At 28.8% G+C, this 12,584-nt stretch overlaps 6 protein-coding genes across 8 annotated transcripts; 4 read left to right on the forward strand and 2 right to left on the reverse strand.

The window, feature by feature from the left end:
• Positions 1–11: 11 nt before the first annotated feature.
• On the forward strand, positions 12–2,249 carry LOC113795105 (SH2/SH3 adapter protein Nck1-like). Its single transcript, XM_027345293.2, has 3 exons — positions 12–553; positions 621–1,744; positions 1,809–2,249. Exons 1-3 carry the CDS (start codon positions 550–552, stop codon positions 2,007–2,009), a joined length of 1,329 nt encoding a protein of 442 aa, XP_027201094.1. The 5' UTR covers positions 12–549; the 3' UTR covers positions 2,010–2,249.
• Positions 2,250–2,373: 124 nt separating this feature from the next.
• Positions 2,374–3,419, reverse strand: LOC113795110 (peptidyl-prolyl cis-trans isomerase-like 3). Its single transcript, XM_027345298.2, has 3 exons — positions 3,217–3,419; positions 2,864–3,144; positions 2,374–2,798 (listed from the first exon to the last, which is right to left on the reverse strand). Exons 1-3 carry the CDS (start codon positions 3,292–3,294, stop codon positions 2,657–2,659), a joined length of 501 nt encoding a protein of 166 aa, XP_027201099.1. The 5' UTR covers positions 3,295–3,419; the 3' UTR covers positions 2,374–2,656.
• Positions 3,420–3,570: 151 nt separating this feature from the next.
• On the forward strand, positions 3,571–6,336 carry LOC113795103 (aromatic-L-amino-acid decarboxylase-like). 2 transcript variants are annotated; one of them, XR_012846262.1, is made up of 7 exons: positions 3,571–3,961; positions 4,514–4,627; positions 4,728–5,422; positions 5,496–5,586; positions 5,644–5,742; positions 5,803–5,897; positions 5,965–6,104. XR_012846262.1 is itself a non-coding variant. In XM_027345290.2 (7 exons), exons 1-7 carry the CDS (start codon positions 3,761–3,763, stop codon positions 6,163–6,165), a joined length of 1,503 nt encoding a protein of 500 aa, XP_027201091.1. In that variant the 5' UTR covers positions 3,571–3,760; the 3' UTR covers positions 6,166–6,336. The 2 variants fall into 2 exon arrangements, 1 of the variants encoding a protein (XP_027201091.1); XM_027345290.2 differs by having other exon boundaries at positions 5,796–5,897; positions 5,965–6,336.
• Positions 6,337–6,406: 70 nt separating this feature from the next.
• On the forward strand, positions 6,407–7,672 carry LOC113795107 (uncharacterized). The gene has a single exon (XM_027345295.2). The coding sequence runs from the start codon at positions 6,407–6,409 to the stop codon at positions 7,649–7,651; it is 1,245 nt and encodes a 414-aa protein (XP_027201096.2). The 3' UTR covers positions 7,652–7,672.
• LOC113795106 (histone-binding protein RBBP4-A-like) lies at positions 7,669–9,931 on the forward strand. The gene is made up of 5 exons (XM_027345294.2): positions 7,669–8,025; positions 8,096–8,413; positions 8,487–8,639; positions 8,698–9,437; positions 9,505–9,931. Exons 1-5 carry the CDS (start codon positions 7,758–7,760, stop codon positions 9,547–9,549), a joined length of 1,524 nt encoding a protein of 507 aa, XP_027201095.2. The 5' UTR covers positions 7,669–7,757; the 3' UTR covers positions 9,550–9,931.
• On the reverse strand, positions 9,528–12,487 carry LOC113795108 (ribitol-5-phosphate transferase FKTN-like). Of its 2 annotated transcripts, XR_012846263.1 has the most exons (3): positions 12,197–12,487; positions 11,119–12,139; positions 10,910–11,048 (listed from the first exon to the last, which is right to left on the reverse strand). XR_012846263.1 is itself a non-coding variant. In XM_027345292.2 (2 exons), the coding sequence occupies exon 2, from the start codon at positions 10,990–10,992 to the stop codon at positions 9,586–9,588; it is 1,407 nt and encodes a 468-aa protein (XP_027201093.2). In that variant the 5' UTR covers positions 10,993–11,048; positions 11,119–11,260; the 3' UTR covers positions 9,528–9,585. The 2 variants fall into 2 exon arrangements, 1 of the variants encoding a protein (XP_027201093.2); XM_027345292.2 differs by lacking the exon at positions 12,197–12,487 and having other exon boundaries at positions 9,528–11,048; positions 11,119–11,260.
• Positions 12,488–12,584: the final 97 nt, after the last annotated feature.

Raw genomic sequence — 12,584 nt, forward strand, 5'->3', positions numbered from 1 at the left:
AATTAATTACGACGAGAGCGAAAAGAAAGGGAGAGAGAGAGAGAGAGAGAGAGCTGTATTCCCTGTTTCATTCATCACATTTTTTTGAGCACCGATATACGCGGCTGAATCATAGGCAGCATCATTTTTTTTTCGTTTTTTTGGCTCATCCCATTCGTTTTTTTTCAAATAATCATCGTTCCCCGATGTTGATTGATTGATTGTAACTTTTTTCGTTCGTTAACAAAAATTATCTTCTTTCTTTTTTTTATAAAAAAATCCGGATTTTGTACCACTCTTTCTCCCTTGCTATTTCGAATATCTTCTTCCCACACACAAACATTTGCATCATCAAGAGAGATACGAATACGAATTGCATTCATTCGATTGTAAAAACCTATTTTGGTTGATTTTGTTTTTTGTTCATCAAGAAAATCTATTGCATCAAGAGACAATCAAATTGAAAATCATGCAATCATCAATAAGAATCGTATTTTGATCCTTGTAATCTGATTGTTGTTGTTGTTGTTGTAAAGTTGATTGAATTCGAATTACATCGTGGATACCGATATGGGTATGTATTTTAATTTAGTAATTTCGTTTTTTTTTCTTGATTAAAATCGTCATCTTTGCTTTCAAAGGTAAAACTGGTGAAATAACCGTTATTGCAAAATTTGATTATAAAGCACAAGGAAGTCAGGAATTAGATTTGAAAAAAAATGAACGTCTTGTTTTATTGGATGATAGTAAAAGCTGGTGGAAAGTATTGAATTCAAAAAATCAATCTGGATTTGTACCATCGAATTATGTGAAACGAGAAAAAACATCAATTTTTGATAGTATAAAAAATCGTGTTAAGAAAAAAGATTATAAAAATTCACCAGTATCATCACCATTATCGAATAAAGCATTTATTAATATTGATATTAATAATCAACAAACACCGACAACAACAATATCACCACCACCACCACCATTACCAATAACATCATCAACCGATTCACATCCATCATTAATCATAAATAATGAAATAATAAAAATTGTAATTGCAAAATATAATTATGATGCACAACAAACTGATGAATTGACTCTAGTCAAAGGAGATAAAATATCTGTATTGGAAAAATCATCAGATGGTTGGTGGCGTGGTCGTACACCGAATGGTGAAATTGGTTGGTTTCCATCCAATTATGTTCAAGAACCGGATGATAAAACGACGACTACGACGACCGCTACCAATAATAACAACAATAACAATTCGAATGGACAAAATCATCAAATATATCAGAATGATGAATTACAAAATAATATGAATAATATTTCATTCAATCAAAATGGAATGAAAAAAATTGATTTTCCAACATTAGATTGGGTTATAGCATTATATCCATTTCAATCACAAAATAATGAAGAATTAAGTTTTCAAAAAAATGAAAAATTAGAAATTTTGGAACGACCGGAAAATGATCCTGATTGGTGGAAAGCACGTAATGATAATGGTGAAATTGGTTTGGTTCCTAAAAATTATGTTAAAATCTGTAATCAAGATAATCAAGGATTATTTGAATCATTGAATTCAGATTTCAATCGTTTAGCTGTTGAAACAAATGGATCATCATCATTATTATCATCAAATAATCCAATACAAATGGATATTAGTCATCAAATATGGTACTATGGTTGTATATCACGTGGTGATTGTGACAAACTTTTAAATGAATATGGACAAGATGGTGATTTTCTTATACGTGACAGTGAAACAAATGTATGTTCAATTCAAATAACTAATGTCTATTTTACCAAAATTTCTTTTTGTTGTTGTTGTCTAGATTGGTGATTTTTCTGTTTCATTAAAAGCACCACAACGTAATAAACATTTTCGTGTACATTTTAGCGATGGTATTTATCATATTGGTCAAAGAAGGTTTCAATCATTAGAACAATTAATTGAACATTATAAAAAAGCACCAATTTATACTAGTTCAGATGGTGATAAATTATATCTAATCAAACCATTTGTTAAAAGATAATTTTTAAAAATCAGAATTGGAAATTTTTTTTTGAATGAAATTCTTCATTTTTTTTACCTGAAAACACTCCGAATCAGGAATGTATTTTCACCGGAGAAAATTGTTTAGGCGGCTTTTTTATTTAACGCGTTCGCTACCGGAGATTTCGAAAAACACATAGAACTACAGCAAATAAACGACGCATATATGCGTCGCTGGTAGCGAACGCGTTAATATAATACTTGAAATTCATCATTCATTCATCATTCTTTGCAGTTTTTAATTAGAATTTATTTTTTATTTGTAAATTTTTTTTTTAAATTATAAAATTGTCACTTAAAAAATACTCAGCTTTGTTTGTTATATTTACATTTTTTTAAAAAAGAAAGAAAGAAATAAGTTTAGATAATTGAAAACATAGAACCCCCACTTACAAAACATTTTTACAAGATGTGTTTTTTTTTCTACAACCAAAAATATTTGTATACAATCAAAATATATTTCGTACACTTTCTCTTCCCATTTTTTTTTTTTTTTTTTTTTTTTTTTTTTGATTGTTTTTGCATAATTAAAACTCAGTGAATTCTATGTTTTTTTTTTTTTTTTTTGTTTTTCTTTGAATTCGAATGTTAAAATGACAATAAAAAACATTCTTTTTTTTCAAAAAATTATTGTGCAACATTTGGATCGGCAAATGGATTTGCATGTATTGTAACACAATTTAGATGAACATCTTTTAATGGTCGATAATTTTTTGGATTAACAGGTAATTTTTCCAAATCATTCAATGTATCCATTCCATCGATTAGTCTTTTCAATTTCAGATTCGAATATTGATTAGTGAAAAAACAAATACAAATACAAATATAACTTACTTGGCAAAAATTGTATATTTAAGATCTAAATGTGATTGACCAGCATAAGTAATAAAAAATTGTGATCCATTAGTATTAGGACCATTATTGGCCATCGAAACAATACCACGTTGTGAATGTTTTAGATCTTCATGTAGTTCATCATCGAATTTTTTTCCCCAAATACTTTGACCATTTTTACCGGTACCAGTTGGATCACCTGTTTGTACCATAAATCCTTTAATATTACGATGAAATATACATCCATTATAATAATCGCTGGCACAAAGTGCTAAGAAATTCTGTATTCAGAAAAAATTAAAAACGAAAGAAAATAATGATAATAATCAACAAAACAAGAAAAACAAACCAACCTCACATGTTTTTGGACATTTTTCACAAAACAATTCCAATTTAATATCGCCCAAATCTGTATGCAATGTGACTGACATTTTCGGCAACGATCGATCAATCAAAATCAAAATCAATTAAATTAACCAAATCAAATCGGTTTTTTAGTTTTTTGACTTTTCGAACGTTATACACATGGAGACAAACAACGAGGGAAAAAACATTACAAAATCCGATCAATAGATGTCGTTGTCACCAGGTTTATCATTCGAATCATAAATGGCCAAATGGCGCCCTATTAATGCGCAAGCTTATCTTTGAAAGCCAAATTTAAGGGAAACAAAAACAAAAAAATCCGTTTCTGTTTCGGCTTGCTTGATTTATATATAGCGAAGAAGACCATTGATAACATCCTTTGATGCTAGTAGCAATATCGTTGGCTGAATGGTGCTTATATCTTTTCAATGATAAGAAATTGTTCAATGATGAAAAATTTCAGTAGCATTTTGAACATCAATAACATCGGTACATCAAGTTTTTTGTGAACGAACAACAACAACAACTAAAATGAATTCAGATGAATTTCGTGAAGCATCCAAACAATTAACAGATTATATTGCTGATTATATTGAAGGTTTACGACAAAGATCAGTTGTACCGGATGTTGAACCAGGTTATCTGAATGATTTAGTACCAGAATTACCACCTGAACAAGGTGAACCATGGTGTAATCTGTTTAATGATATTGAACCTGTTATTATGAAAGGAGTAAGTTCAATTAACCTAACTTCTTAACTTCCTAACCTAACCAAACTAACCTAATTTCAATATCACATAATTCAAAAAGATTCAAAAATTGATTGTATCGATTCATTCGATGATTGAATGGCGCCATTATTATTATTGTTAGGAAAAATAATTGGATCATTCCGGTCCATTCATTCACGAATGACAATGGAAGCCATTATCGTCATCATCATTATAGTTGCTTTTTTCAATAAAGGTTATTATCGGAAAAAAGAAGAAAAAAAATTCGGAATTTTTTTTCTTTTGAATAATAATGAACATTCACTGATAACAATACAATATGTATGGCACATCATCATCATTATTCGATTCGATTCTTCATTCTTCATTTTGGCAATTTGAAGTGAAAATTGATTTTGATTTTGATTTTTTTTTCTTTCTTCTTGGTGATAAAATCGATTGAATTGTATGAGAGTGAATTCTTTCGATTCATTTTTTGCTCTTTTTTTGCATTGTCCGGGATACGGGAATTATCTTGATAAATTTTTTCTCTCCCTTTAATAATATATACAGATGACACATTGGCATTCTCCACGTTTTCATGCATATTTTCCAACAGCCAATTCATATCCAGCAATTTGTGGTGATATGTTATCAACTGCATTGGCCTGTATTGGTTTTACTTGGGTATTCTTTTTTTCATTTTTCACTTTCTCTTTTTATCGATTCAATTCAATTCTTTTGATTTTTTCCAATTGAATTTTTTCATCATATAAACTGAATATAGAATGCAGCACCATCATGTACCGAACTGGAAATGCGTATGATGGATTGGCTTGCATGGATGATTGGCCTACCAGAATATTTTCAATTTAAATATGGTCCTGGTGGTGGTGTTATACAAACAACGGCAAGTGAATCAACATTAATTGCAATACTTGGTGCACGTACACAAATTCTTAAACAATATGGTTTGGATAATCGTATTGCTGATGATCAAGATGATGATGAAGATCAAGAAGATGGTCAAGGTGGTCAATATGATGGCCATTCAAAACATTATGAATTACTTGGTCGTATGGTTGCTTATGCATCCAATCAATCACATTCAAGTGTTGAAAAAGCAGCAATGTTAAGTGCAACAAGAATCCGATTGATTCCGGTTGATAGGGAAAAAAATTATTCAATGAATGTTGATCGATTACGAAAACGTATTATAGCTGATAAACAACGTGGTCTAATTCCAATGATTGTCATAGTTACATTAGGTACAACAAATACATGTTCATTTGATAATCTTTTCCGTATTGGTGAAATATGTTCAGAATTTCGAATATGGTTACATGTTGATGCTGCTTATGCTGGTTCAGCATTTGTTTGTCCAGAATTTCGTCATTATATGCATGGTATTGAGCATGCAACATCATTTACAATGAATCCACATAAATGGCTTTTAGTTAATTTTGATTGTAATGCATTTTGGTTAGTTAGATTTTTGATTGATTTTTGCTGTCATCTGCATTTGACATTAATTGATTATTGATTTTGTCATTAGGGTAAAAGATAAAAGCCTAATTGAAGATGCATTCATTGTGAATCCAGTTTATTTAAAACATGAAAACCAGAATCGTATTCTTGATTATCGGGTAAGCGTTTGTTTGTTGATAATTTTTTTCAATCAAATTAATCGGTTGGTTGATTAGCATTGGCAAATACCATTAGGACGACGATTTCGTTCATTAAAAATGTGGTTCGTATTTCGTAGCTATGGTCTGAATGGACTGCAAAAACACATTCGAAAGGTTTGTTGATTGAAATTTTAGAATCGCAATTTTACGATTTTCCGTTCATAAAGCAAATAGAATTGGCAAAATTATTCGGACAATTGTTAAAAACTGATGATCGATTTGAATTGTTTGATGAAATACGAATGGGTTTAGTTTGTTTTCGATTAAAGGTAATGAAAATGAAAATATCTTTTATCACAAAAAAATTGATTGATTCGAAACATTCAACAAACACAGGGATCAAATGAATTGAATGAAAAACTTTTACAATCCATCAATCATGGAAAGGAAATATTTTTAACACCAGCAAAAGTAAATGAACAATTTATTATACGATTTGCCATTTGTTCACGTACAACCGAAGAAATGGATGTTCAATTTTCATGGAATTTAATTCAAAAACATGCTGATCAAATTATTCTTCAACGACCGAAATAAAACCGGATAACATGATTATCAAAAAAAAAACTACAGTATTTTGAATTCGAACGATTCAATCGATCATCTACTTTATGTATGACCCTTGATCGAACGTTTTATTCGAATTGAAAAAAAAAATTTGACAGTTGAAAAAAAATTTTCCAAATAAAGTTTGTGTTTGATATGCAAGTTTGTTTGTTTTCGTTTTTTTTCTCTTCTTTTTTTCTGATTTTTTCAAAAAATCGAAATTAACAAAATTATGGAACAACAAGAACATCAACGAAATAATAATCTTATAGATCGTGTAAATAGATTAATTGTAAAACATTCATTGGCTGTACCACGTTTAGTTTCATCACGTTTTATTAGCTATCAATTTTGGGCAACAATATTTACAAAATTATTTCATATTCGATGTGATCTGTCTGTACGTACGAATCGTGAACGTATTGAAATGATTCGTTCTTGTTTGAATACTATTGAATCATTATCTGGTATTTCGTTGAATCATATTAAACCAATACGTTTACTTAATTATGATATGGATACTATTTCAAATATGTTGGAAATTATTGAAACATGGAGTGAACATATGAATGATAATTTTGAAAATTTTGTCGATGATAGTGAATGGATTGATGGTCAATCAAGCAGTAATAATAATAGTCCAACAAATCTAAATATACAATCATATCAATCTGAACCGATTATCAATCGAAGAATCTATCAAACAACAAATGATTCAAAAGCAAATAATTTGTCCGATACATTGTATAAAGCATTGAAAAATCGTATTATTGCATTAGAAATTGAAAAAAAGATTAAATCCTATCTTGGTGATGTAAATTCGATTAGCCGTAAACAAAGAAATAATGATGATAAATTAATACGTGCTTCACGACAAAGTATTGTACGAACAAGAACAATACAACCGATGGCAACATTTGATTTTAATTTTACACGTGAAGAAAAACAAAGTCCAATATTAAGTGTTGATCTTGAACGATGTTATCCGGAAATATCGATTGAAATGTTGAAAAAAATTCAACATCTTGAACAGAATCTTTTGATTTTGGAAAGAAATATAAAACCTGGCCATTTGAATCGTGCACGAATGAATCAAGTTTTAAGTTATGTTAGTGAAAAACAACGACGACGATTCGAAATGATGAACAATCTTGTTGATGATGATGATGATGATAATGGTGGTGGTGGTGGTGTTAAAAAACGTTTTTTAATGACACAAATGATTTCAAGAAATGGATTACGATCACAAAGAGCATCATTATCCGAAGAGATAAGAAAATTTTCTCGATCATCAATGGCTGCCTATCTAAATGCTCGATCATATTTGGAAAGAATTTTAGTTGAAGAATTTCGAAAAGTTGATGCTAATCAACGTGATAATTTGAATGAAATACGTCGTTATCTTCGTGATAATCCAGATAATATGGAATTGGATAAAGTTCGAACAATGTTTGAAATGATTGAAAATTTATTGTAAAACATTTTATTGACCATTTTTTTTTCAAAAAAAAAAAAAAAAATTATATACATTTTTCAATCAATGACCGATAGATGTCTGTATCTATCATTTTTATACGATATTTATGTACGACCATCCAACGTTTTTATTCAATAAAAAGAATTCTTTAAAGAAAAGAATGCATTTTTTTACCATCAATATTTGTATATCACACATAAACAATATTAGCGAAAAAAAAAATTCAAATTCAAATTTTATTCTTCCCTCTCTTTTTTTTGTTTGTTCTATCTCAAGTTTAGTTTTTATTAAAAGTTTGTTTTTGTATTTGATTTCGTTTGTTTGTTCTGTAAAATCCACGAACCATAACCGAAGAATCAATATGACTGATATTTGTGAGTAGAAAAAAGCAGTGGTTTGTTTTGGCCATCATTATTTTTGTTATTTGATTTTGTGTTTTTGCAGATGAGGATCGAGTAACCAGTGAAGAATATAAACAATGGAAAAAGAATACACCATTTATGTATGATTTTATGATGACACGGATATTAGAATATCCATCACAAACTGTTCAATGGTTTAATGATGATATTGAAAAAATTGATGATGATCCACATGAATCAATGTTACAACGGTTATTATTCGGTACGAATACCGGATCATTTAATGATGATAATCATTTGATAATAGCATCGATTACATTACCCGGTTATCAGGAACCACCTAAAATTGATCTTTATAATATGCCTGAAGATGCATTCGGAACATTTGTTCATTATAATGGTAAGGATATTTAAATTTTCTCAATCGTCATTGTCACTAATCATTTGATTTTTTTTGAAAATTCTATATCCAGATCAATTGGAAGCCGATTTTAAAATCTATCATAATGGATCGGTTGAATGTGCTAGATCAATGCCACAAAAAGAGAATATCATTGCTACAAGAAATCATAATGATTTATTTATCTATGATATTAAAGATTGTCTTGCTGATTACAATGTTGCTGGTAATGAACTTACTTAATCATTGACTAAACTAATAATGGTTTTTTTTTGGAAATCTAGGAGAAACATCACCAATTCATATTTATCCAAAATTGAATAGTGAAATAAATTTAGAATGGAATAGTCAAACATCGGGATTATTATTGACCGGTTATGATCGTCATCGGATTGCTATTTGGGATATGAATTCACAGAAAAAACGAAAATCATTAACAACCAAATTAGTACTTGGTGGTTGTGATCAAAATGATAATGATAATGTTGGTTTTATTTATGATGCTAGTTGGCATCAAAAACATCCAGAAATTTGTGCTTCAACAACATCAAAAGGAAACATTCTATTATGGGATATTCGATCAAATAATGTCCAACGTCCTAGCCATTATTTTACTGGTCATAAAGGATCAGCTTTTCAGATAAAATTCAATCCATTTTCCGAATATGTATTCATCACAAGTGGTTCGGATTGCCAAATAGCTGCATGGGATCTTCGTAATCTAAATGAAAAATTGCATTCAATTCAATTGAAACAGGAAAAATTTCATACATTAAAATGGTCATCACATTGTGAAACATTATTCGCAGCATTAACTAATGATCGTAAAGTATATCTATTTGATATGGATAAAATTTTTGATGAATTACTGCCACAAGAAATTGATAATGGTCCATCATCATTAACATTTATACATGGTGGTCATACATCAAGAATTTGTGATTTTGATTGGAATCATAATGATATTAATCCTTTGATGATTTGTTCAGTTTCGGATGATAATGTTTTTCAAATTTGGCAAATGGTTTGTATTTTGAATTTTGTTTGAAAAAAAACTAAATTCTGATTTTCATTTTTCATTTTCTATCTAGTCAAGCAAATATGTTACACAGGATACAAATAGAACGGAAATTTAATTGATTCAAAAAAAACATTTTCATCAATATAAAAAGTTAATCAATCCTAATCAATTCATATGGTTTATATAAACGTGAATATTCTGTATATTGATTGATTGGAAAGGAAAAATTTTTCAATTCACCACCATTAAATGGTGATGATGCATAATTCCATTCTTCAATAGGTATATTCCAATCAGGACCATATTCTTTTTCAATAACTTTTTCTGCTTGACATGGTGCTAATAATTTATGTCCCAATAATTGTATTGAACAAAGATCATAGCGTGGATAATAATAATTACGATATTGTTTTTTACGGGTTATATGACTTGGTAGAAAATACGAACCATTTATATGATCAATATATGTAATAAATAAATCAATTTTTTCATCATAATATTGTGTACGAAATGAATATTCTAATGTTTTTGTTGGTTCACCAAAACGATAAAAAAGATTAAGGCTATGTTTAGGTGCTAAATATTTTAATGTTTCTGTCATGTTTTCGATATCTTGTTGTTCATTTTGAAAATATTTTGACCAAGTCGACAGATCAGTATCGGTTGTATATGGTATTGGATGACAATGACGATACCAACCCAATAATGTACCACACATAATCCAAAATTGCATTTGTAATTCTTTCATAAATGATTTCATTGTTATGATTGAATCGATTGTAACACGTATTCTTTCTTCATTCAATGGGATTTTATGCTGTTTAAACCAATTCATTTTTTCCATTGAACAATGTAAATAACGTGATGTTGATAATTGACTAAGAAAATATTCATGATCATCTGGTATCGGTATAATTTCATAAAATTGTATTCGAAATGGTTCGAAAATTTGTTCATATTTTCCAAATCGTAATGGTTGTTGTTGATGGTCATTGATTATTGTTGAATGATTCGATGATAATTGTCCAATCCAAAGAAAATGTTCAACATGATAGAAAATAACCGTATGTATTGTCCAACCATTCAAATGGAAAATAATATGACCGGTAACATTGTTGTTGTTGTTGTTACTGTTGTTCGAATCGAATGGATATAAACATTCGAATTTTTCATAGGTAATATTTTCCATTTTTAACATTTTATAAAATTCATTTTGATTATAATCAAACAAACCAAATGTAACAAAATAATCCGATTCTTTAAATTGTAATTTATCCATATTAAAACGCCATCGTAATTGTTCAATTTGTTTTGGATTAGAAAATTCAGCCAAAAGACCCGGTTCGATAAGAAAAATTTTCGAATCAAACATGAAAATAAATTCAATCAATATTTTTGGTATATGAATCTTTTCATCAACGAAATTTGAATCGGCAAGATTTTCAATCATAATTCGTGAAAAGATTAATAAACATCCAGTTAATATTAATGCTGTTAATACAAAAATACTATTAAAAAACCATGATGATTGAAATGATAATGGTTTCCATTCGGCCATTTGGAGTTATTTACAAAAAATTTATTCAAATGAATGAATTGTATGTTGTTCGAATGCTTTATATAGAGAGAGAAAAAAACTAATTAAATAAAGTTCAATTAAGGGTCATTAACAAATTGTAAATACCGTTTTTTTTAAATATCAAAGGGAAGGTCTGAGGTTGAAAATACAAAAATGTTGATATTTCGAATCATCATTCGATAACAATACGTGGATAAAAAACTGTTTGTTCCAATTCTTCAGAATGTTCAACAACAAAAAAACTAGGTGGTTCATCAATCAGTTCAGGAATCTGTATCGAATCACTAAGATATTCATATTGTTTACAATTTAAATAAAATAATTTCAATTGTTGAAATTGATTAATAAAACGATGACGATATTTTTTCAAATCATTTTCACTAACATAAGATGAATGTTGATGTAATTTATGCATTAATTGAAAAATTAAATCATAAATTTGACTAGATTCGATTAATGATAATTTCAACGGATTAAGTATACATTTTTGTTGCCAACCACCAATATTAAGGCCACGAATATCGAAAATTTCCGTTTGTAATTGTAATATTTTATCCATATAATTAAATAATTCAATAGCAATTTGTTCAAATAGATCTGGATCATTATCACCGATTTGTTCGAATTGTATGTTGTTTATAACAAGATTTCCCGGTATTTTCATATGTTCCATATGAAATTCAATTTTTTGTAAAACAAGTGAAAAATATAATGGATTCAATATACCAAACAAACAACATTGTGATGAATTGATACAGGTTTTAATTTTAGCCAATTCAACTAATAATGGTCGTTGAGCATATGCATCTTTGATAACATTTGGATGACCATTTCGTATTAACCAATGACAAAGAAACAAAAATTTCCAACATAAATTATGTATGTCCAGCTTAAGATCAATCTTTTTATAAATACATTCATTTGCATAACGCCAAAATAATTCACTTGATTGTGTATGATAAGAATTGATCAATATTGATTCGAATAAATTTTCATCAATTTTCCATTGATCACCATTCAATGTTTTATCCAAAATTGTAAGATAATTTTTTTCAATATTATTATTCAGTGATAATGTTTTCAATTTTCGACTATCACTATACAGGAAATTGTTGAGATATTTTTCCTGTAAAAATCCAAATAAAAAATGAATTCTATTTTCAAATCCAATTTCAAAACTTACCTGTTTGGGTAAAATATTGTTTTTGGATTCGGATTTGAGCAAAATATTTTTGATTACATTTTTGGAAGCTCTTGGTTTTTGTTGTTTTGGTTGTTGTTGTTGAAATTGTTTTTGTAAACATTGAATAGTCGTCGATGAATAAGCGGATTTAGTTCCAATTGATTCAATTAATTGTTGTTCAATTTGTTTAGAATCTTGATCAAGTAATGTACAAAATTTTATGAAAGTTATTTGATCATCTTTTGTGATTGAATCGATTAGATTTTGTTTCCAATTGTCCATTTTTATCGTGGTTCAAATGAATCGAATAAACATCGAACATAATCGTTGTGGGCGAAAACCGTTGGGCGAAAACATTCCAATTTCACCAATATTCATTCGAATCAAC

The sequence above is a fragment of the Dermatophagoides pteronyssinus genome, unplaced genomic scaffold, assembly GCF_027571235.1.
Source record: "Dermatophagoides pteronyssinus isolate colony J.1.1.1.1 unplaced genomic scaffold, Derpt_VIB-CSIC_2022.12 sq0006, whole genome shotgun sequence".
NCBI classification, from domain to species: domain Eukaryota; kingdom Metazoa; phylum Arthropoda; class Arachnida; order Sarcoptiformes; family Pyroglyphidae; genus Dermatophagoides; species Dermatophagoides pteronyssinus.

Coding starts and splice junctions, on each gene's coding strand:
- LOC113795110 (XM_027345298.2), bottom strand. CDS start 3,294: ATGTCAGTCACATTGCATACAGATTTGGGCGATATTAAATTGGAATTG. Junction 3,145..3,216: donor AATGTCCAAAAACATGTGAG/GTTGGTTTGTTT, acceptor TTCTGAATACAG/AATTTCTTAGCACTTTGTGC. Junction 2,799..2,863: donor AAATATACAATTTTTGCCAA/GTAAGTTATATT, acceptor GAAATTGAAAAG/ACTAATCGATGGAATGGATA.
- LOC113795108 (XM_027345292.2), bottom strand. CDS start 10,992: ATGGCCGAATGGAAACCATTATCATTTCAATCATCATGGTTTTTTAAT.
- LOC113795105 (XM_027345293.2), top strand. Junction 1,745..1,808: donor TACGTGACAGTGAAACAAAT/GTATGTTCAATT, acceptor GTTGTTGTCTAG/ATTGGTGATTTTTCTGTTTC.
- LOC113795107 (XM_027345295.2), top strand. CDS start 6,407: ATGGAACAACAAGAACATCAACGAAATAATAATCTTATAGATCGTGTA.
- LOC113795103 (XM_027345290.2), top strand. CDS start 3,761: ATGAATTCAGATGAATTTCGTGAAGCATCCAAACAATTAACAGATTAT. Junction 5,587..5,643: donor ATCGTATTCTTGATTATCGG/GTAAGCGTTTGT, acceptor TTGGTTGATTAG/CATTGGCAAATACCATTAGG. Junction 5,898..5,964: donor TAGTTTGTTTTCGATTAAAG/GTAATGAAAATG, acceptor CAACAAACACAG/GGATCAAATGAATTGAATGA.
- LOC113795106 (XM_027345294.2), top strand. CDS start 7,758: ATGTACGACCATCCAACGTTTTTATTCAATAAAAAGAATTCTTTAAAG. Junction 8,026..8,095: donor AATCAATATGACTGATATTT/GTGAGTAGAAAA, acceptor GTGTTTTTGCAG/ATGAGGATCGAGTAACCAGT. Junction 8,640..8,697: donor TGCTGATTACAATGTTGCTG/GTAATGAACTTA, acceptor TTGGAAATCTAG/GAGAAACATCACCAATTCAT.